The following is a 24,894-nucleotide window of genomic DNA, read 5'->3' as shown; positions in this document are numbered from 1 at the left end:
GACAGAAAATCCCATACTGCATAACAAAAGGAAAAAACAACTGTGGGTAAAATAAATTGGTTTGCTAGTATTTTTGGTTTAATATCACTGAAATATGAATTATTTGTAAAAAGAGCAACTTAAATGCTAAAATATTCCATGAGGACACCAATTATGTATTTAAAAGTAATTTTTATGCAGTCTGTAATGGAATGAAATCTGGGTAAAGCACTCATTTTTAAAATAGCATTTTTTATATACAGTAACTAATGTTGGTGGTGTTTGTTACTAGTACAGTACTGGTAGGCCATTGATGATAAAACAACCAGTCAGACAAGTATAATACATATAATAAATTACACAAGTAAAACAAAGTGCACAGTCACCATTTAAGCAATGGAAAAAATAAGTAATTAGGAATGAATTCAACAACAGTTTTTGAGCAATCATTTTGTTGACCATATCACCATTCAGTAAATTGACAAGTCAAACTTCAAGTTATGTTTTCATTAAAAATGATTTCTTAATGAGGGGTTATTTTTTATCAGAATAAATTACTTTGATTAAACACTGGCACTGCCAGTTTATGAATCAATTATATTTTTATGTTAAATCACTGTCTATCTTTCAAACTGTGAAACTAGTTTACAGAATATTTTTCTGACAACTTGAGGATCTCTAAATATTTAAATATTTTTTTGGCCAGCATTTCAAAATCTGAGTAAAAAGGCAAATTAAACTTTTTTTTTTTTTATTAAAAAATATCTACAAAACCAAACTTACTTATAAAGCGCATTCCTGAATTCTGGAGTCATAAAAAGAGTTTGAAGTAAGCTGTTTAAATAGCAGGTCATAGCTTGGTTTACTAAACCTACATATCCTGTAGACATGGTAGAGAGACAGAGAGAGAGAGTGAAATAGTTATTTAAAAAAAAAAAGAAAAAAAAATATTATACAGCAACTTTCTTGTTCTATAAAGTACTTACTAGGAATATGTCCAAATCTTTGCAATACTTAACACAGGATGATAACTTTGCTAGGTAACGGTCACAAGATGTTCACTTTTTTCATTTAATAACTAAGGTGGGACCTAATGCAAAATTTTCTCTTCTATTAGTGTTTCGTATGTTTAAGTTATTTGTCACACTGAAAATTAAAGATAGTTCTCTTGCTTCACTAGTAAAGTTTTAAGAAGCCATCTTCAGTTATGGATGTACAAGCACCATATTACAACTAAAAATACACAATATATGACTATATACAATCTAATGAGCAATTTTATTGATGAAAAACAAATTAAAAATAAAATTATACCTTCATGAACAGTGAAATAAATAAGTTTGTGTTAAAAGAATGTTTTAACAGCGAGGGCGCCATTACCTGTTTCAGATTTGCTCAATATAGAGGAATAGGAGTAACTTTGGCTACTGTAGTCACTGCTGCAACCAGCTGTGCAATCTCTTGCCAAAGGACCAATAAATCTGTCCTGAGAGCTGTCTTCAAGGCCACTGCTGTCTGCTGTTCCTGATTCATCCTAAACAAACATTAATAAGAACATTAACTACAATTAATACAAAAAAATAGAAAAACTACCAGCATGCAGACTTATCTTGCCGAAATGAAAAAACCTCAACCCACCTTTCTACAACTCAGTGGGTAAGCAATGTTCTACAGTTAGGTCCGTAAATATCTGGACAGTGACACGACTTTCATAATTTTGGCTCCGTATGCCACCACAATGAATGTGAAATGAAGAAGTCATAATGTGACAGAAGTGAAGACTTTTAGCTTTAATTCTATGGGTTTAATGTAAATATCATATGAGCCAGTTAGGAATGACAACTATTTTTATACATGTTCCCCCTGTTTTGCGGAGCTGAAGTGTTTAGACAAACATTCATGAATAAATTATCATTTTCAAAATTTGGTTGAAATTCCTTTGCAGTCATTGAGGAATATGGGTAGACCATGTATAACAGTGGCTGTCATTCCTAAAACGGCTCATACACTAACCTCTTGAACTACAGCTGAAAGTCTACACTTCATTCACCTAATGATTTCTTCATTTCAAATGCAATGTGATGGCATACAGAGCGAAAATATTGAAAATCGTGTCACTGTCCAAATACTCATGGACCTAACTGTTGTCACACATGTGTGAGTAGGAGGCAGCTAAAGGGCCTGAGTAATTGCAATAAAACATCTGACCAGGGGGCGGCAGAGTGCGCTGACTGTCTTTCTCAGTTCCCTACAGACCTTTCCCGATAAATCCTGCAAGGTTCTGGCGCCTCAGAAGACGTCACTTCCAAAGCCGGCCCCTTTGCTGGCATCAGTTCCTCTCCAGACCTTTAAAGCCTCCATCTTGGGCTACTATAGCCAGTTCTGTTTTGGGCTCTGTGATATGCACATCGTGTTTTTGATTCATAAAACCCTTTTGCAGCTGGGAAAAACAATATACGGGTGGCTGACCCAAACCTTTAATTCCATTGGAAGGTATGTCCAAAACTTTTTTGAAACATGGCAAGAATGCTGGGCCTGTGACAGAACTATTAATAGCATAAGAGAATTGATTACATTTAAAAGGCTAGATTGTTTTTTGTTTCTCTTTTTAGGTGGGACTCTAATCTTATTTTGCTTCCCATTCCCTTTGTACTGTATCTGTATTTTTCAATTGTTTTTTCTTTATAAATTTTGAAGATAGGGTTGTCTCTATTATTGTATTACTAGCAAAATACCCGTGCTTCGCAGCGGAGAAGTAGTGTGTTAAAGAAGCAATGAAAAAGAAAAGGAAACATTTTGAAAATAACGTAACATGATTGTCAATGTAATTGTTTTGTCACTGTTGTGAGTGATGAGTGTTGTTGTCATATATATATATATATATATATATATATATATATATATATATTTACACACACACATAAACATATATATATACATATCTATACATATACACATATATATATACATATATACACACAAATACATATATATATACATACACACACACATATATAAACATATATATACATATACATACATATCTACATATATACACACACAGCTATTTCAGTATCAGTGCAATACGCTGCTTGTTAAAACGGATAACTCCCGCTCTTACGTGCAAGTCTGCGTGGATATTATGAACTATCGATTTGTTCAAGTTCTATTTAAATTTTAAATAGAAGGAATTTTTATTTAGTCGACAGAAATATCTTTGGTAGGAATGGTAAAAACAGACAGGAATATTATTCCTGAATAAATCAACTCAAACCTTAAACAACTTATAATATTTTGCTCTCCATAAAAATATATCCTGTCTAAATTATACAAGTTAGAAATAAAGTAAACATTAAAAGAACAAACATTCAAATTTCTTTACTCTTATGTAATTTTATATAAAAATAAACTTAGATTTTAAATATCCCAAAAGATTTTGCTCTCCATAAAAATATATCCTGTCAAAATTATACAAATTCAAATATGAACATGCTGCATAACAAAACCTGGAAATATAAATAAAATGTGTTCCTTTCAGCAATAACAAATCAAATCATTCAGTTGTCTTTGCTCATATGTCATTTTAGAGCTGGACGCCTGGCATCTTTTTTGGCACAGGTTCGTTTCTGTTTGGTGTGAGGTTCTGTGTTGTGGAGATTCTCAGGATGGATTGCAGGTGCTCATCAGTGAGCGACTCCTGTGTGCTGTTTTGTTAGTCTTTATCACTGAGAAGAGCTTCTCACACAGATATGTGCTACCAAACATGCACAAGGTTCGAGCCGCATGTAGACGGACTTTTTGTTCTTCAAAGTCACCAAAGCGCCGTGCAAACTCAGTGCGCTCAGTTTATCAGCAAAGTGCGATTTGGGAACACCGTAGTGACGACTTGGTTTAACATTACTTGGCAACAGGGAAAGTGGGGCAAGGTGCATTTGTGTCTCCCATAAAAGCAGCTTCACTTGAAATCACTTTGTGATTGTGCACGGGTAAAACGTCCGCTGAAGTGTCAGATTCTTATTTAATTATGCTGCTTTCTGTATCTTCTGCATTGCATTCAGGTTACCCTGATGTTTTGTCTCATAGTGCCGTCTTAGATTAAATTCTGTAATTACAGCCACATTAGCTCCACAAATGAGACACACGGGTTCAGTAAACATATACTCAGCCTCCCATCAGTTTTTAAAGGCTCTATTTTCAGAATCAACTTTTCTCTCCAGCATCGTGTGAGCTAGCTTCGCAATAACTTGCAGCATCATAAGCTAGACTTGATTAACGCGTAAGTGTTGGCAAGGCAGCTGAAGCGCTGCATTATGGGATCTGTAGTTTATTGTGTTACCAGCGCTTCATATACCTGGGCCATTAATAACAATAATACAGTATATAAAATGATCTCGCGGGCCGGATATAATTACACACCGGGTCGGATGTGGCCCGTGGCCCTTGAGTTTGACAAATATGGACTAAATAGAACTTGAAAAGATATATTTTTGAAATGTGATCGCGCAATTCAGATAGAGTTGACGCAAGACTACAGCCTGCATCCTCCCTCGCTCTTACTTTTTACCGCTCATCTAATGAATACACTGAGTATGGCTTTACCAAAACAATCATTGATGGCTAATAAAGTATCCATTATTCGAGTATGTAGATCGGGATATATATATACATATATATATACCAGCGATCGCAGCGGAGAAGTAGTGTGTTAAAAAGCTAGAAAAGAAAAGGGAACATTTTAAAAATAACGTAACATGACTGTCAATATACAGTATTTGTTTTGTGAGTGTTACTGAGTGTTGCTGTCATCAAGGATTTGATTATCATTATTTCTTTCAATCAGGTTCGTATTTGTAGGATGTGTTGTGTTCAAGTTACATTCCGTGTTTGTCAATCGCTGTAAAGATGACAGGTTTCTTTCATCGATTCGTTTCTTACTGCATCAATAAACAGCTCGTCTTCTTCTTTATCTGAGACCTGACACACTGCATGCACGGTTTTTTTTTACACTGTCTTCCTTTAGCGGACATTGACTTTTTCCACCGTGTGCTTTGTTTCCGCAGTAGCTGGATTTATGAATATGCTTATCAGACGCTTCATATTTTTGCTGCCTTTTCAATTGTGTAATTCGTTTTGTTCAGCTTTGGAACTGTTGCCTTTTATCTGTGCACGCGCCAGTTCACGTGAGCCGCCGTGTACATGCATCGAAGGTTCCCAGCTGTGCTGGTGCCATCGCGTGCTATGTTCGTGGCTGTATTTAATGTTACCTTAGTCCTGGCACTTAAAACTTTCTCTCGCAGTTTCGCCGAGTTTGTGTCAAACACCACCCTGACCATCTCATCTTCCTCTCCATAAACACAGTCCTTCACCCGTGAATATTTAGTGGGAGTTTGCTATTGGATTGCCGCTGACGGACGGCCTTATATGGGCAGGCACTAAATTACAAACGCCAGCGGCAGCCTGTCTATGAACTTAATTTAAAGTGTAGGTTTACATCGTGCTTTGTTTCCGAAGTAGCAGAACTCATGAACATGGTTGTATATGTCACTCGCTCGCTTCTTATTGTTTTGCTGCCTTCTCAATTATATAATGCATGTTTTCTTCAGCGCTTTTTGAGGTCTTCCTGGTTTTCTATGTACTGCGTGATTACGTGGGAGGCGTGATGATGTCACACGAAACTCCGCCCCCACGGCGTTCAAGCTCATCTCCATTACAGTAAATGGAGAAAACAGCTTCCAGTTATGACCATTACGTAGAATTTCGAAATGAAACCTGCCCAACTTTTGTAAGGAAGCTGTAAGGAATGAACCTGCCAAATTTCAGCCTTCCACCCACACGGGAAGTTGGAGAATTAGTGATGAGTCAGTGAGTGAGTGAGTGAGGGCTTTGCCTTTTATTAGTATAGATTTGTTTGATTGAGTAGTATTCTATTATGTTCCACCTTTCAAAAATAAATATTTATTATTAAAAAAAAAACAAAACTTTATAGCAGTAATTCTGCTCAAAATTTTTTAAACATTAGTCATTCAGCAATTAAGGAATGAAAATATATGTAAGATGAGGTGTTTACTTACTGATGCTACCTGAGGCTGCTCACCATCTTTATCTGTCAGATGTAGAAAATTTTTTTTTCCTGGTTCAAAACCAGCTTCAGTTAGAGTTCTTTCATTGTTATAGTCTAATGGAGCCTTTCAGATGAAAAAGAGAAAGAATAAACATCTTGAGAAAAAGAATCATGAAAAAATGTAAACTCACCATGCTACTAACCACTGAAATAAAATGAAGTTTCCCAGGTGGTTATTTAGTTGTTTAATACAGGGAAGACTTGAGCACAAGACTGGAACCAACCTTCAACAGTAGTCTGTTGCAGGGCCTAATCCCACACACCACTGGGCCAAATCAAAATCAATTAACGGTACTGATGATTTAATTAAATAATGATACTGATGAATGCAAATAGTAGATAAAACATTTTAGAAATTGGGCTACACATCTGGAGAAAGGCATCCATTATTCTTCCAAAAGGCAGGGTCTTCAGGATAATTCATAAGGCATTGAACCAACATACTCACCATGTTTGTTACACTGCCCCATATCAGGTCAAAAGTACCATTTATATAGCCAGCTTTAGAGGCCACATCCTCAAAAACCTTTCTGACAGAAGTTGAAGCTGGAAGATTTAAGGTAATTCGCTCATTCACAGTCTTCGCATTTGTTGTGTCTTGAATAATACACAGCACTCGGGGTTCATCTGCTGCATTTTCTATCTAGATTTAAAAAATATTTTAATTGAGTAACTTCTAAAAACCCCTGTTCTTCTTATCATATAATCACATAATGCATACAATAATTTAGTTAATATGTACTTGGCAAGAATTATAAATGAGTTACGACTGCATTCCAAGTTCAATTCACAGACTTCTCTGAAAAAAACATTTTTCCAATCAGAAACTGTGAAGAAACTGGTCACATCTACTGTATTTTCAATATGAAAGAATACAATTGCTTTGAACTTTCTATTGGCTAAATCGAAAAAAAAAGTTGTTTTTTATTTATTTTGCCCAATTACTTTCCATCTATCTATTCCTTTGTAAAGATTCTTAGATATGCTAAAAGGATTTGCTTACTCATTTGAGATAATCTGAGCCTTATCAGAGATTAGATTTTTTCATTAATAAGTGAAAATGTAAGAATTAGAACATTTACATCTGATTAATACTGAATACATTTTTTAAAAAAAAATTAGTTTTAATATAAATAATAAGGTAAAAAGTAGTTACATTAATGCCACACAATACACTGAAATTACATAAAATAAACTCTATTTTAATATTTTTCATGGCAATCACAATAGTCAAGGCACTTTAAACGCTTACTATAGTGCTACTTTATTAATCAAAAAGTTATTTAAGTAAAAGAGAGGAAGCAATATATGTTATAGGAAGTATTGCTGTGGCACAAAATACTCAAAACTTGGGACGTATTCAATACACTAAATAAGGCTTTAATATAGAGTACACTTCATATAAATGGAACAAGATAATATAAGGAAATAAAAGGACACAAAACAAAAATGTTTACATGTTCACAAATTATATGAAGTATACTTGAAGTAGGACCTAACCTATTAGCATTATAGTATTGCAGTAGTTGTGTTAAAAAACAAAAAATACAGTAGAAGATGTTACTTAATTCAAAGGGGCAGAGTGGTGGCTCTAAGGCTAGGGATCTGCGCTAGGAACTGGAAAGTAGCTGGTTCAAATCCTGTAAATGCCAGAAGTGACTCTACCCTGTTGGGCCCTTGAGCAAGCCCCTTAACCTGCAAGCAGGTCCTCAAACTTGCATGGAAAACATAGGACTTGGTGGCAGGATTGGCACTCCAGCCACCATAAAAACCTCATACTGTTTCAGTGTGGTGCTGAGGTTTCACCTGTTGCAAGGCTGTACTCGGGTCCCAGCCTGGGTGGCTTGTCATGTGGGGTGCGGCAACGTGCTATTATCAGCACATGCTCCCAACTTCCTCCTCTCTTAATTCATTAGGCAACATTCCTTAGGTAACTGGACAAGTTTAACTAATAGAAGCATATGTTGGTTACAAATGAATGTTATGTGGTTACTGACAACTACCCATTTAAAGAATACATCCATAAAAACAATGTTGATGTTTTAATATTTCCCATATATCATTGGGATTTCTGGGTAACACTTCAGTTTAGGTATCCACTATAAGCAGCTATTAACAGTCTGCATGAAAAAACCTATAACCCTTCTTAATATGACATAAAACTATCTGTGTTACCTAGTATCGCATAGGAAATTTCCTAAGACAATGGGCCCGTTTATTGTCAGCTATGTAAGTAACTGAGTACTTTTCTGAATATAATATGTATTTATTTTTCCCACTGCTCTTGAATATAGTTAAAGCATTTTCTAAGTTCATTTAATTATGAGCAGGGTTGCAGGAGCCTAACCAAGCAAGCACAGGGTGCAAGGCAGGATTAACACACACACAAACAACCAATTTAACATCACCAATCCACCTAACCTGCATGTCTTTGGACTTTAGGAAGAAACCAGAGGAAACCCACACAGATATGGGGAGAACATGCAAACTCCATTCAAGGGACGTTCCGCAAACACTTGAGCATGCTACATACAATTGCAATATGTCTAAATCATTCCTGCCATATATCAATTCTCAATTTTCCTACCGATTTGGCTTTTCTTGATGGTCACTGTAAAACATAATTTTAGAGGAAAGTGTATTCTTTTGAATTCAAGCAGAATAGTGGGAATTTTGTGTGCAAATATAATTTCATCCGGTAGAAGGTCCTGTAAAAATGGTAGCTTCACTCAGATTTTAATAGAACTCTTTCATCTGTAAACTTTTACAGCTACAAAAGGTTTGAGGGGTTTAGATCAAAAGCAATATACACCAAATCATGGTTTCATTTAACTTGTTACATTAATATGACCCATGGAATGAACTCAACTTTTTAATCATTGTAGAGATAAGAACACATGGAAAGAAAGAGTACCATGAACTATGTACAATTTCCACCTGCTATATGTTTTGTCCATGGGGGACCCCTTTACTGAACTGTGTAATATTTAAACTGACAAAGGCACCCTTTTGCTCCTGGCTTGTGTTGTATCCAGGGCTTAAAATGGGCCTGTATGATGTATTGGCAGTTCCCTATTTTTGCTTTGCAAACTAAAGCATTGTGGCATATCATGGTCTGACTTCCAAGAAGACACCTCAGTTCTCTGCAATACTGCATTTATTTTACAACCATGCCACTCCCCAACCCCCAGTTCTGTGAAGATTTTGTATACAACAGTGCTTGACAATCCAGTCCTGCTTAAATTTGTATGTATTTTGTATCACACTGTGAAGAGTAAGAAGAAGCCACAAGAAGCCCACTTGCTAACCGTGTCATCTTTGAATTATGCCTTTTATTTTGTATAAATTGAACCTCCAGTTGAGCAATAATTGGTTGCTATCTCCAGCACACACATGAATCCACCCTTACGACTTAAGACAAAAGTCAACTGTTGGCACAGATTGTAGAGTGGTTTGGCCAGAGTACCTGAGGATGTCAAAGTACACAACTGGCATTCATGGAGTGTACCCCAAATATCCTCAACTCACTAAGATCATGTAAATGAAGCTATGACTGGAAATTGCTGAGAAGGGGCAAAACATGAGGGGATTTTACTTCTATTCAAAAAACCTAGTAAAATATTCTTTACTTAAAACTTTTTTTTTATATACTTTTTACAGTGCAAGTTTGGTATGCATCTGTACATAAATGATAAACTCTTATGCGATTTGTATTTTTGCTTTCTTCGTGCAACTTATCTTTCATTTCTACTGACCCAATGATAAACATAAAATTTAAACAAGTGAAGACTGAACATTTCAGACTTAAAAAGAATACAAACACATCTAAAAATAACAAAAGATAAAATTAAGTGTGATTTCCATATGTCAACTTCAAAATGAATTGTATAATTTAACGACAAAAAAAAATCTTCACCAAAATCACAAAATTATATCTACTGCTCTCCTGTAGGCACAAATTAGTCTCACAAACGAACTTTGTGAACAAAGCCTCATGCTGCAACACATAGTAGGTGAAAATGTTCACTACATGTTTAACTCTGTCCACATGAAGTAAATGTACTACTTACATCAGCAAAGCTGGCATGGGTGTATGGTTGCAGCATGTATAGCATTTTACTTGTCACACAAGGAACATAAAAGCTTTAAAGTAAATGTTAGTCAAGGATGTTGAAAGAATTTCAGCCGCAGTCCAGATTCTTTACTTAGAATTACATCGAAATTTGACTCTTGGTTTATAAGTTGCTTAGTTCTGGCAGAATGTGGCCATTTTCAATTTTATAATCTAATCCTAAACATTGCATGCAATCCCTTTACCAGAAGTAGCCATTTTCTGCAGGACAAGCTGTATTGCCCTAGCATGACTACCATTGACAGCATCCACCAAGAAAATCATTAGTTCTATTAACTATAACATACCTACTAATCCCTTTTCAAAACATACAAATGTTATTTTTTTGAAGTGCATACCAAATTTATCCTCAATTTCACTTTCAAAAAAGGTAGAGCATGATCACACTGTCTGATGGCAGTAATGAAATAAAATTACATATTTCTGAAACTAGAGTGAAAACCATAGGCACTGCGGAAGCATCTGAATCAAAAGCTAATTGTTAATTATAATACTAAAAGACACAGCACACAGTGAGTAAATGAGAACAACGGCATAGAGGACAGAGAACATGATATTTCACTCTTGTTATGGTCAGTGACTAGCAGTTTTGCTTAAGTTCTACTTATTCTTAAGTGTATTTAAATCTTTGGTGTTCACCCTTTTTATTGTTTGTTATTTGCAAAAAATGTACAAGTACTTCACACAACCAGTTTCAGATATACAAATGACAAGTGTACAGAACAGCTGCCCGATGTATGTCACACACAATCTTCTCAAGTCCCATCTCCTTTCTCTGATGCTGACCTGTTCTAGATCTTTCTCTGCTATTCTAAGTGAACCCTAGTTGTTAGTACATTCAGTGATCTACACAATCAATCAGGGAAGTTAAAAGATTTTAAAGAAGCAGTTGCTGCTTCTAAAGACAATCAAGCAGAACAACAACATTTATTTATATAGCACATTTATATACAGATAATGTAGCTCAAAGTGCTTTACATGATGAAGAAAGCAGAATAACACTGCTAAGATGCAGATTCCAGTAGGGTTGCTTGGGAGTTCTAGCTTTGACACAGCTGCATGAAGGCAAAATTGGGGCTGCTGTAGAAAACCTTTTATAGACTTCCTGCTATTTGCCGCGCTGGAATGGAAGCATGTCACAAGGAGTATAACCAAGTCAGAACTTAAGGGGACACCTTCAGCCTCTCTCAAAAAAGCCTGGAGGTATAACCGTAATAGCAACTAGGGCACACATGGCATAAAGAAAGAGTATAAAAAGGAAACCACTGCTGCAGAAAGGATGTGACTGGTTAGCAGATAATGTGAAAGACCCATGCGGTTTAGGTGCTAGTTAAGGTACTTTCTTGTGATGGGAAGGCCCAAGAGGCCAAGCATTTACTGTATATTGGATGTTCTGTATCACTCAAAGTTACTCCTTCTTTTGACGTCCATGCTGCTATCCTTATTTCTTCAGAATAATCTGCTTGGAAGGTCGTCTCCTCTAGTGTTTGTTCTAGGTATAGATACTACAATTAAAATTTGAAGAATATAGCACCCATATTACTGCAGCACTACACCTAGGATAAAATAGCCATGCAGCATGCAGTCACCATGCATGCAGTTTCACTACCTGAGAGAATTTCTTCTTCATTTCATCAAAAATACTCTGTCTGCAAAACCAAAACATACCCTAAGATATGCAAAATATTTGTCAGGACAAACAGAATAAAGTATGCACATATTTTACAAATTATTAACATGGGGTATTATAAATTACAATACAAAATAATTCAAAGTGACTGGCTTAAAAAAGCAAATGTCTACTGTATTCTTAAGTTTCTAAACTATCATTAAGATTTATTTTGCACTAAAACTAAAACAGCCTTTTTGAATATCACAAAATGCTTCACTTAATATTATAGAAACTTAATGTATGGTTTTAATACTATGATGAGTAATATGATAAGAAGCAAGATTGTCATTTTGTCCTTCTATTTCTTCCTAAATTTTAACTTCATTATAACAGTTGTTTCTAGTGCAACCTCTGATCAAAAAGTTTGGGGATTGCTTAGTAAATATTTAACCACTTGAAAAAACAAATTTAACTTGATTGCATAAATATGCATTTGCATCCTTGTATTATCAACATTTTAATTTAACAACTTTCTGTGAACCATTCTTTTACTATGGTTATCCATTAGATTCCAGAGATTTATTGAAAAAAAATACTAAACTGAAACTAGTAAGCCTACAAAACAGGTGACATGGTCCACACATTAACTCATTGACACTGTGTAAAAAATCATTCCTATCTAAATACAATGAAATATATACATACTTTACAGCACACACTGAAAGATGCATATTCAGCCCAAGTTCACCAAAAAGGGGAATTACAAAACCAACACAAAAAAGAAGCTTAAATATATATTTTCAGAACACACTTCACATGGCATTGCGGGTATCTTCTCTTTGGGATACATGAAATTACTGTTACTTCAAACAAAGAATGCTACAACAACATACTATGTATAATAAAAAAGTGATACTCAAACAAATATTCTGTGTACCAAACATTATTTTAATATTTTAACAGAACAAAAAAGATTAATGGAAAATTCTCCTTCTGCTCTCTCTCTTTCCTATACTACTATCTACTGTCACTGGCCATCTGACATCCATAAAAATTACATTTTCTATAAATGTTCTACTGACAGCTCTCACTCAGTATATAGAAGAAAACAGATTTTTTTCATTACAAATATAAGGTTGTTTAATACCAAAACAACAATATATGAAAAGACTTTTAATGATACTATAAACCAAAGCCAAAATAGAACTGCAAATGTGAATGTCACTACATATTAAATGCATAGAAACGCTGTATATGTAAGAATGTACAGTGAATCCTTACTAACTTACTTATCCTCTATTAAAAAAGTCTAAGTTTTTAGACACCCACAGACTAATCGCACCAATTTGCAGCCATGCTCAGAAGAAAAAAAAAACAAAGAAAAAAACAAAAAAACAAATAGGTGTTTATCACACAGTGGTGAAACATGAGACTGAGCAAAAACCAGTCTGTGATACCCTTCATGTCTATCAATTTGTGTTCACCCAATGCCAAAAAGTGTAGGCACACCATTAAACCCCATTTGTGATGAAGACTAGGCTTATAGAGTTAAATTACTGCCAAAAGTCTGTGTGTAAGCACCTCATCTTTTGTAAGCACAAGCTGTAAGCGCAGGTTACATTTTGAGTTTGAGTGATGCACTTGGCATGTGTTTTGCGGTCATATTTTTTTTGCAGTGTTCTTGCACTGAATCACTGCCAAACTTATTTGAGTACAAAAGCAGTGTGGCAAAGGTGGGACTTCATTCTTCTAGCCAATGAGTGTGCTGAGTGCTAACCAGCCAATCATTATGCACACCTTCCTGCCCACCTCGAAACGGGGATGCACATAGTTTACTCCACTATTAAAGAGAATAGAATTTAGACCTTGCAATGATGTGTTGAGAATAGCGTGGTCTAGTATTGATTTCTGTGCAATCCCTGATTGTGAAACATTATCAATTATGAGGTTTAATTAACATTTCTGTCAGGGAGGATGGGGACCTGAACTGAATACAATACTTTCAGGCAAGCAAGTCCTGAGTCATTGATTAAACTATGTGTGTTCCCGTTGTGGAGGACTGCCGGCTTCCCATGCCGGTCCTCAACCCCAGGCCACCAGGAGGAGCTCTCCCGACAGCAGGATCGTGCCCCGAGGTCCAGCTGGGCCTTATGGACTTTGTAGTGTTTATACACAGCCCTGCTGGATACCTTTGGAATGATATGGTTGGCTTATGGGCTCTGTGATGCCGTATGACCCGGGAGTACGTCACGGTCACGTGACGGGAAGAAATGTTGTGCTCCCGGGTTGAAGTAAAGATCTGATTGCCCTGACCCGGAAGAAATAAGGAACTGTGGACTGTTGGGACAGGAACACCTCCGGGTCAGGGGCTATAAAAGGACGATGCCTCAGTCCAGACGCTGAGCCTGTGCTGGGTGGGAGAGGAGCAAAGTGTCTGGGCGAGGAGGAGTGGTTAGTGTTTGATTATTGTTTATGAGTAGTGTGGAAGGTACTTGGTGTACTCTGAAGAATAATAATAAAAAGTCTTGGACTTTTACCTGGTGTTTGGAGTCATCCCTGAGGGTTCAAGGGAGCACTAGCGCCCCCTACTGCCACACCATTTAGAGGTAGTGAAGGAGGTGTGCTTCATGATTGGCTGGTTAGCACAGAGTACTCTCATTGGCCAGAAGAATGAAGTCCCCCCTTTACCTCGCCGATTTCGCTCTCAAATAATTTTGGCAGTTATGCTGTGCAAAAACACTGCAAAAATTGTGTGACTACAAAACACTTGCCAAGTACATCACTCAAACACAAAATATAACCAGCGCTTGTAAAATCTGCTCAAAATGTAACTCATGCCTGTATAATGTGGTGAAAACATAAATTGCACTTACAAAATGTATGGTATTCAATAGGGCCGGGTGATATATATCAAGATTTTAAAATATACTGGGGTATAAAGAGAGCAGGAAATGGGTTGAGGCAGTATTGCTTATGTCAAGTTTAAATAAAGTTTTGTTTTAATCTTGTGGAAAGCCTTTTTTCTTATCTCTCACTGCCAGCTCCAGGCTTCACTACTGTGCTCTGTTAACAACCCTGCCACCACTCAGGCTTGCAAAAGCACACACAATAGCTTCATAATATGGAGAGGTATGACACACAAGCTACAAATGAAGATGACTTAGTATGTAAAAAGAAGAACAATGGATCAAATGGAGGTGGTTTGGATTTCAATGGTCAATCAGTATCAGAATCGCATAATCTGCAGGGAATGCTGAAGGGAGGTAGTGTCAAAAAGTTGGACAGCTGCCAAGCTTTTCTATCACTTAAAACAGTGGCACAAAATTCAGTAACAAACAGGCTGTTAAACACCAATCTGCTACTGCAGTTAAGAAGCATTTGCCACTCAAAATGCCTAAACCAACTTAGACAACACTGTGAGATTAATTTTCCCACGCCTTGCCTTATGAAAAGTGCAAGCTGCTTACTACATAAAAAATGACATGCTTCCCGTCTCAATAGTGGAAAAGTATGGCATTAAAAGACTGATCAAAACTTTTGGCCAGCAATATGAATTGCTCAATCAGAACACAACACAAATGCTGCCTAATGTGTACAGTATATTCAACTCAGAGATATCCTGGCTAACTTGATTGCTAAACTAAACCATTTCATACTGACAACTGATATGTGATAAGGTGCACCTGTGAGCTATATTTAATTGTGACTATTCATTTCACTGAAAATTGGGAGATGAAACGTGCGTGTCAGCAAATGAGCTACTTCCTTGAAAACAACACTGAGGAGCACATAGATGAAGCTCTGTAAGACACCCTTGCAAACTGGAAGCTGGATGAAGAAAGGCTTGTTGCTATTACAACTGACACTGAGAACAACGTTATCAAAACAATGCAATCACTGAATTGTTCTGGGCATCAACTTCATCTGACAATTAGTAAGTGTAAGTTTGAAAAAAATTATATATATTATAAAAAAAAGTATTATTTCTCAATACCAGAATTAAGCAGTAACAGTGAGTTTCAACTGCTTGCCATTACAGCGAGTTTTGTCAGTTAAAACACATTACAGTACTTATTTCAAGTTCAAGTGAAGTTTAAATTAGCAACAGCATAAAATGTAAAATGCCCTTTGGCTAGACATTAAAAATTAAAAAGTAAAAGCATGTGTTATGACAGAACATGGCATGGATGATGACCAAGTGACCCAGGCAATTTCTTTAAGCAAAATAATTGACGGCAGCTTCTCCTACAGCTGACGGAGGAGGAGGAGGAGGAAGCTGGATGAATTTCAGATGCAGCTGGGACTGCCTGCTCACCAGCTCATCACAGGTACACCAACATGTTGGGGATCAAGGCAGAAAATGACTGAGAGGATTCTAGAGCAGAAGAGAGCACTTTTTAAAAGTCTTGTCCTCCAACAAAGATCCAGGCATCTTGTCCCTAACTGGCAAGACTTAATAGGTACTTGAAGTAATCCAGAAAGCTCTGAAACCTCTTCAGGAATTCTCAGATGATTTGTTTCAGGAGAACTGTCACCCTTTCATATGTCCCAACCAGTGCTCCAATATGTTGTTGGCTGAATTTTCATATAATTTCAAATACATTTTCAGAATACTTAGGCCTGCCATTTTCTGTTTACATTTAAACATTTTATTTACATTGACACTATGTTTTTAACCTGAAAGCAGATACAGTAGGCATACAAGTTAAATATAGATTAATTTGTTATGTATTACAACCTTTATTTTATAAATACATTCTTGTGACATCTATGATTGCTTTGGCTTACAACTGCAAATTTTACTCACTTTATAAAAATATCTAGATATATATCCTCTGTCGCCTTTCAGCCAAAATGTATAGAGATATCACCCAGTCCTAGTACTCGGACACAGGCTTTTGGCAGTTTCTAACTTCATATGGGCCTTGCAGCTCTTACCCACGAACAAGGAATTTCCAAGCAAGCGTGGGTCATAAGCTTGCACTGATTAAGTCCCTGCCCTTTGTACCTGCAGGGTTTGTCAGGAGCGGAACTTCCACAGATAACAGGAATTCACACACATATATATATTATATATATATATACATACACACACACACACACACACACACACACACACACACACACACACACACACACACACACACATATATATATATATATATATATATATATATATATATATATATATATATATATATATATATGTATATATACACACACATATATATACACACACACACACACACACACACACACACACACATGTATATACCTGTATATACACACACACACAGTAATCCCTCCTCGATCGCGGGGGTTGCGTTCCAGAACTCCCCGCGATAGATGAAAATGCGTGAAGTAGAAACCGTATGTTTGTATGGTTATTTTTACATATTTTAAGCCCTTATAAACTCTCCCACACTGTTAACATTATTAGAGCCCTCTAGGCATGAAATAACACGCTTTAGTCAAAAGTTTAAAGTGTGCTCTTTGACAAGACAGAGATGACAGTTCTTTCTCACAATTAAAAGAATGCAAACATATCTTCCTCTTCAAAGAATGCGTGTCAGGAGCAGAGAATGTCAGAGAGAGAGAGAGAGCGAGGGAAAAGCAAACAATGAAAAAATCAACACGTGCATTTAAGTATGTCGAAGCACCGCAATAAAGCGGCATTTTGTAGATAAGTGTCTGTATCCTTTAGGCAAACAGCCTCTGTGCAAACAGCCCCTCTGCTCACACCCCCTCCGTCAGGCAGAGAGAGTGAGAGAGACAGAGAAAGGCAAACAATCAAGCACCGTGCGGGAAGCATATCGTATATCATTGAGGAGTTTTATTTAATATGTAATACATGCTCTGATTGGGTAGCTTCTAAGCCATCTGCCAATAGCGTCCCTTGTATGAAATCAACTGGGCAAACAAACTGAGGAAGCATGTACCATAAATTAAAAGACATTGTCCACAGAAATCCGCGAACCAGCAAAAAATCCGTGATATATATTTAGATATGCTTACATTTAAAATCCGCGATGGAGTGAAGCCGCGAAAGTCGAAGCACGATATAGCGAGGGATCACTGTATATAGAAATAATGGTCTGTTTAATCATCATTAACAGATACTTTGAGCTTTGTGGTATTACCATGTATTTAACTGATGTAGCACAGTAATCATGCCGAGATGGTTAGCCAGTTACAGTTCAGCAGTTTCAAAGTGAAAACTCTTGTCACTTTTTTTATGACGCATCCAAACGTTACTTACAGTCTATCATACTGCCAGTTACTAAAGAAAAAAACATTAATTGTAGATTTTTTTTTTTAATTGAGTTGCTTGAGTAACTTCATTACTTGTAAGAGACTTAGGATTAATTTAAAAAACACATCAGAGAAATATGATAAGCAAACAGAAAATATGTAAAGTTTATACTGCAAATTTACAGGTTAATACATTTAAGAGTTGGAACACAAGCAGGTTAGGGTCACTCAGTGAGTTTGAATAAGCATCCTTGTGGTTGTGAGCCTATTTAATAGTTGGCATCACAAGTATTGTTAAATTAACAATTATTCTAATTGCTTTTTCATTCATGTCAGATTGTACTTTGTAAAATAATTTCTAAATTAAATCTGCAAAATAAATAAAAAATAACTTTGTTATATATCACAGTTCTAAAGCAAAAAGGCACTCTACAAGTACAGATTAATACATTTCTTAAAAGTTGGCACACAACCAGGATAGCGTCAATCAGAGAGTTTAAACAAGCATGCTTGTGTTTGAGACTCTATTTAATACTTGGTATCACAGCTGTTGTTAAAGGGGTTTAAATTAACAAAACAGTTCATTAATAAAATCTGGGCCAATTTTTTCATTATACTGTGGTACCTTGGTATACGTCTGCTTTGGAATAAGTCCAACTTGGTATATGTCCTGTTTGGACACGAAAAATGTTGCTTGGTATATGACCTTTGTTTGGAATACGACTCGCGTGCTAACCTTGTTTACCTCTCTCGAGACAAAGCCACGATTGCCCACGAGCGTTAGTATGCCAGTTGCTAGCATTTAGTGAACAACTCGTGCTATAACTCTCTGTGAACTTTCACGTGTGTGATATAGCGGGTCCACAGCTCCTGTCAAAGTCCAGCTTTAAAATAAATAATCACTGCGCTCGCAGCTTGGTGAGGGGGCGTGGTGGTTATATGGCTGAAGGTTGTCAGGGCGATTAGCGATGTGGGCGTTTCTCACCAAAGTGCACTTGTGAGGGACCGTCCGCATTCATGATTGTTCTTGGGGCTGCTTATCTTGATAAACAGAAGTGCGAGTCAGCTAGAAGGGGAGTTAAAAAGAACGGACGGGAGGTTGAGTGAGTGAGTGAGTGAGTGAGAGAGAGGGCTGTTTATCTTGATAAACAGAAGCGCGAGTTGGCTTGAAGGGGAGTAAAAAGAAAGAACAGACAGGAGGCTGAGTGAGTGAGTGAGTGAGTGAGTGAGAGAGAGAGCGAGCGAAGTAGGCACAGTTAACGTCAGCTGCAAGTAGGGCGACTCCCCTTTTGGGAAGCAGGGGGGCCGCCTGGTAAAAAGGCTTCTTCTTGGCGTTTTTTATTTTTTGTATTTTTTATTTTTAAAGAATGCTTCCTGCTCTATTGTAACTTCATTGTTTTTAAGAAGACTTTTTTCTATTGTTTTTAACCTCCACGTTTCACTTCTGATTTTATGGATTACTAGCAGAATACCCGCGCTTCGCAGCGGAGAAGTAGTGTGTTAAAGAAGGTAAAAAGAAAAGGAAAAATTTTAAAAATAACGTAACATGATTGTTAATGTAATTGTTTTGTGTATTTGGCGGCAGCGTCACAAAGTTATTTTCGTCTAGCTGCATCAGAAAATGTACCACGACGTCTGACACGCCTCCTTTTTACTGTTTTCTCACAGCTTGGATTGCTGCTGTCATATATATATATACATATATATATACATATATATATACACATATATATACACATATATATATATATACATACACATATACATATATATATACATACATATACATATATATACATATACATATATATATATACATATACATATATATATACATATACATATATATATACATATACATATATATACATATATATATATACATATATATATATACATATATATATATACATATATATATATATATACATACCTATCTACATCATATATACACACACACAAATTATATGTATGTATGTATGTATGTATGTATGTATGTATGTGTGTATGTATATATATATATATATATATATATATATATATATATACACACACATACATACATATATATACACATACATATACTTGTGTGTATAGCTTTTATATATGTGTGTGTATAGCTTTGGTCACTGAGTGCAAGTGAGAAATAATAAAATATAATCTATAAGTTATTAAACAGTAAAACATTAACGTTTTAAGAAGTACAGGTACATTGAGCACTACTGGAGTGGTTATGGTAAACTACATTTTAAAGACTGTGTAACACAACAGGTAAGTAACTAACAGCAGCTAAAATGTATATGGATCATCTCTCGGTAGTAGATCCCTTTTGAAAGGCGCTACACGACGGCTGTGGTATAGAAATTACATTTTCTATGTGAACGTTCAAATTTGTGCCTCTGGTAATGTGCCTTACCGGCATTTAAAGAAAATTAGTTTTGTGTCCTCTGCAGTGTTAAGCGAAAGAAGGCTTTGGTTTGGGATCAAAGGAAAAAGGTGTAAAGAAAGGAAAGTTGCCTTTTCTTTTATATAGTATAGAGAGATGTGTTCGCTGGCGTTATGATCGGCTTTTGGGGACAGTCGCGTGGGTCTTGTGTAGACTGGTGAGATGTCCCTGCCATTAATCGGCTGTGATGGCACGTGCAAAAGAAAGTGTGAATTGCCTTAATATTATTTTGCCGTGGTGTAGAAAAGGGGTCCCGTGTTTGCACTTGTCTGGGCTATAGCGCAGGGGGAGGATGAAAAAAATTAAAAGTGCTCACTTTGACTTAAAGCAGAAGCGCAGTCAGCGTCTCAAAGGCCGGCACAGCTATGCACGCGTGCTGGCTGCTCGACTTTTGCTGGGCAGGAGACCACAGTTTTTGCAGACTCGTTCATGATATCAAAAGTCTCAGCGATCTTTGGAGGTCATTCATATATTATATGATATATATATATATCAAAATACCCGCCTACTGCAGGAGAAGTAGTGTGTTAAAGAAGTAATGAAAAAGAAAAGGAAACATTTTAATAATAACGTACCATGATTGACATTGTCATGAGTGCTGCTGTCATATATATGCCTGCCTAAATAAGTCACCCTCGCTTTGCACTTACTTTTTTACCGTTCATTTAATCATGGCTAGTGGCGGAAAAATAATAAAATGGAAGGAGGATGGCTTTACCAAAACAATTATTGATAGAGAATCGATTATTTATAAAGCTTGAATTGGTGATCTGTTTTTCTGTGTTAACCTCATATTTTTTCATACTTCTTCTCAAACTAAGGTGGTGCGAGGGTAAAATGAATTGGGATGCGCTGATCAATGTAATCTGCTTGTAATGCAAAGTGTGATTAAATGCATTATTTTTAACGCGTTATGGAGCACATGCATCAAAGCTTCTCAGCTGTGCTTGTGCTAAGAAAAGGAAAGTTTTTAAAAATAACGTAACACGATTGTCAATGTGACCTTTTGTAAGTAGTGCCTGGAGGATTCAGTGTGGAGAAACTCTAGAGACAGCGTGTGTATTAACTTGTGGATTTTTCTGTGAGTATTTGGTGGCAGTCTGACAAAGTTGCTTCGGAAGACGGCGTTAGCCGCGGAGCTCAGCTCAGAGCCAAATTAGATGAATGGGAGGGGATATGATGACGTGACTCCCCCACCCGCCTTAACTGTCAATCCCCCACAAACATAGTCTCTCGGAATTTGCATTAGCACACCCCTTCACCTACAATTTTAACTTAGTTACAAGTGATCAAAACTCGTTTATATCCTGCGTCCTCTCATTAAACTTGTATCCCGCATTACCTGTGGGCATGTGAAACGTCAGCGGTAGCCTGTCTATGAACTTAATTTAAAGTTTAGGTTTACACCTTGCTTTCTTTTCCAGGTAGCATCACTCATGAATATGGTAGTATATGTCACTCGCTCGCTTCTTGTTTCGCTGCCTTCTCAATTATATAATGCATGTTTTCTTAAGCGCTTTTTGCAGGTCTTCCTGGTTTTCTACGCACTGCGTTGACAGTCAGTTCACGTGATTACGTGGGAGGCGTGATGATGTCACACGAAACTCCGCCCCCCCACGTCATTCCAGCTCAACTCCATTACAGATAATGGATAAAAATACCTTCCAGTTATGACCATTAGGCGTAGAATTTCGAAATGAAACCTGTCCAACTTTTGTAAGTAAGCTGTAAGGAATGAGCCTGCCAAATTTCAGCCTTCTACCTACACGGGAAGTTGGAGAATTAGTGATGAGTGAGTGAGGGCTTTGCCTTTTATTAGTATAGATTTATTGGAACTTTGGAGACTGCACTTTAATTTGAACACCTTGTTTTGTTAATTGTTTTAATAAAAGCACTTTGCACTTTTTCACCATCCCCTTGCTTTACCGATGAGGTTAGCAGTGAGGCACATTACCGACGGTGTAGGGTTCAAGGGCTCCCCGGCAGCAGATGGGAGCATACAGCAAACCTACATCGTCACAACGTGATTTTGTTTTTTTTTTCATGTAAATTTGAATGGATTGTTAAAAAGTATGAAGGTGGCATGCGTATCCGGGACATGGCTGTTGCATACCGTTCGCCGAGAACAACGGCATCTACAATTGTGAAAAACAAAGATGTTATTAAAAAGTGAGGTAAAATTTTCATTTATTTCATCTAATTGCTTTTGTATTTATGTATTTTAGTATTAAGCAGTGTTTAAATTATTTTATACAACCCCATCAATGTATAATATGCCAATAGCAATAGGATTTTTTTTTCATGGGAACGGATTAATCATTTTCCCATTATTTCTTATGGGAAAAATTTGTTTGGTAAACGTCCTGTTTGGTATAAGTCAAAGGGTCTGGAACGAATTAAGGACGTATACCAAGGTTCCACTGTACAAATTGTTTTTCGTTCACACCAAATTGTACTTTGTAAATTAAATTTGTGCCAAAGAGTGCTTTCTGAATGTAAAATTATATTACCGAGTGGCAGTTATCTGTCAAAAATGGCCAAAAACATAAAACAAAGTGTGTGTTACGGGCACACAGTGATTGGCACAGTTGACTTCAGAAAGTAGCCTCTTGGGATGTCTGAGTGCCTTGCTTTATTTGGTATCGCTCCCTTATTCTTTTAGCTTTTTTGGAAATAACTTTTTCCCCTTTATTCTTGTTAGCTACTGCATTTGCACTCGTCATCAGACCTATCTGGACTTCGAACATGATGGGGCCATCTTACCAACTGCACTTATTTTCATTGCATCAGTTTATGACATCCATGTATTGCAGGGAAAACAAAATTAATTTTATAAAGGATGGAAATACACAGAGACAATACACATTACATTACACTGTATACTATGTAATATTCTATTGAACCTTTGATAACCTCCCTTTAACCAGTTATTGAAAAGCTTTTCAGACACCGTCAAATAACATCTAACCGTCAGTTTGCACTAAAGCCAGTTTTAAAAATTGTTTCTGTTTAAAGAAGGCAATGAATAACATCTTTTACATTCTGCTTTCACTAATTGTCAGGTACAATAAAAGCTATTCCTTTGATTACAGTTTTACTGCTTTAAAGCTACCCAGTTATAATAGGTACATAAGAAAATCATTCCACTTTTGCCCACCAGCAACAGCCTTCTTTTTTTTTCTCTTTCTCAGAAAACTACTCATATATATTTATAATTAAATTTTGGCTGGTAAAAATTGAGAATCTTCCAGTAGATTTCTATGGAGACTTCAGTTACAGATATCTGTAATTATGACTAGTTTAGATAACACAGACTTTAACATGGATCAAAACAACAGCACTGTTAAATCATAGTTCAGTGCTCGATGATTAGTTAGTTGCAATTTTACAACCATCATCTTTCTTCATTAAATAGTATTGTATATCATGTCTGCTTTCTTTTTCAGCTAATGCTTCACACAAACTTATTACAAATAAGCACCTGGAGTCAAAAGTCTTAAAGGAACATTTTTTTTTTTTTAAAATATGTGTTTCTTTTTGTACTCTAAGTGCAATTATCTGTATTCAGATACTGGAAGGCTAAGGGAGTTACATCATTATGCTAGGGTGTAGGCCAGGCAAAATGTACTCCATTATATTACCTAACATGAAGCCATAATTAGAGATAATTTAAAAAAAATGTAATCTGACTTTCATTCAGTTGCCATTTCACATTTGATCAAATATGTGTCAAGTTAAAACTTTAGAGGGTTCAGTATATTTTTTCTTGACTTGGTTATTGCTTCATTTTCTGGCCAAGAATAAAACCAAAGTATTCCCATAAATGAGTAACAGCATAGATGCAAAGGCATCAGCTGTAGTAAGAAGGGTGGGTTTATAGTGTAAAAGAAACCAATGTGATTCTAGAAGAATTAAGGTGGAACCAACGGACTCAAACACAAAGTAGCATTAAGACAACTCCTTACTATACACCAGAGATTCTAAGCACAACTATAAAATAATCATGAACATACCATTTTTTATAACCTGTTACCAAATGTCTAAAGAAACTGAACCAAGACAAAGCACCCTTAACACACAAATTATTTACATAGATAAAACTGTATTTACTTACCTGGCTTTGAGGTCCTGTTGTGTAATTCTTCTTTGATCTGAGTACTGACATCAACTGTGCAAGGAACTTAACCATTAGCAAGTCTCACATTACATAACCACGAAGGAAGATGACTGAATATAATTAAAGGTGAAGCTGTTTTAAAAGTAGGCCTTTGACTACAAAAAATACATTCAGTGATAGATAAGCCTTACTATAAACTTAATAATTTATATCAGTATAATTGTGTATTTTGTTA

General features: G+C 36.3%; 1 protein-coding gene across 3 annotated transcripts in view; it reads right to left on the bottom strand.

The window, feature by feature from the left end:
- Positions 1-24,894, bottom strand: part of usp47 (ubiquitin specific peptidase 47) — a 143,006-nt gene that overhangs the window by 79,606 nt on the left and 38,506 nt on the right. The window contains exons 1-5 of one of the 3 annotated variants that reach the window (XM_039749900.1): positions 24,657-24,816; positions 6,549-6,743; positions 6,051-6,164; positions 1,360-1,513; positions 763-859 (exon numbers count right to left, since the gene is read on the bottom strand). In XM_039749900.1, coding sequence (XP_039605834.1) covers positions 763-859; positions 1,360-1,513; positions 6,051-6,164; positions 6,549-6,743; positions 24,657-24,731 — 635 coding nt within the window. In that variant the 5' untranslated portion in view covers positions 24,732-24,816. Of the gene's footprint in view, positions 1-762; positions 860-1,359; positions 1,514-6,050; positions 6,165-6,548; positions 6,744-11,841; positions 11,899-24,656; positions 24,817-24,894 lie in introns of those variants that run through there. The other 2 variants (XM_039749905.1, XM_039749911.1) reach the window with 2 other exon arrangements.

This window comes from Polypterus senegalus, chromosome 1 (assembly GCF_016835505.1).
Source record: "Polypterus senegalus isolate Bchr_013 chromosome 1, ASM1683550v1, whole genome shotgun sequence".
Classification (NCBI taxonomy): Eukaryota; Metazoa; Chordata; class Cladistia; order Polypteriformes; family Polypteridae; genus Polypterus; species Polypterus senegalus.
The sequence above is the reverse complement of the archived record's forward strand: the minus strand, read 5'-3'. Positions and strand labels throughout refer to the sequence as shown.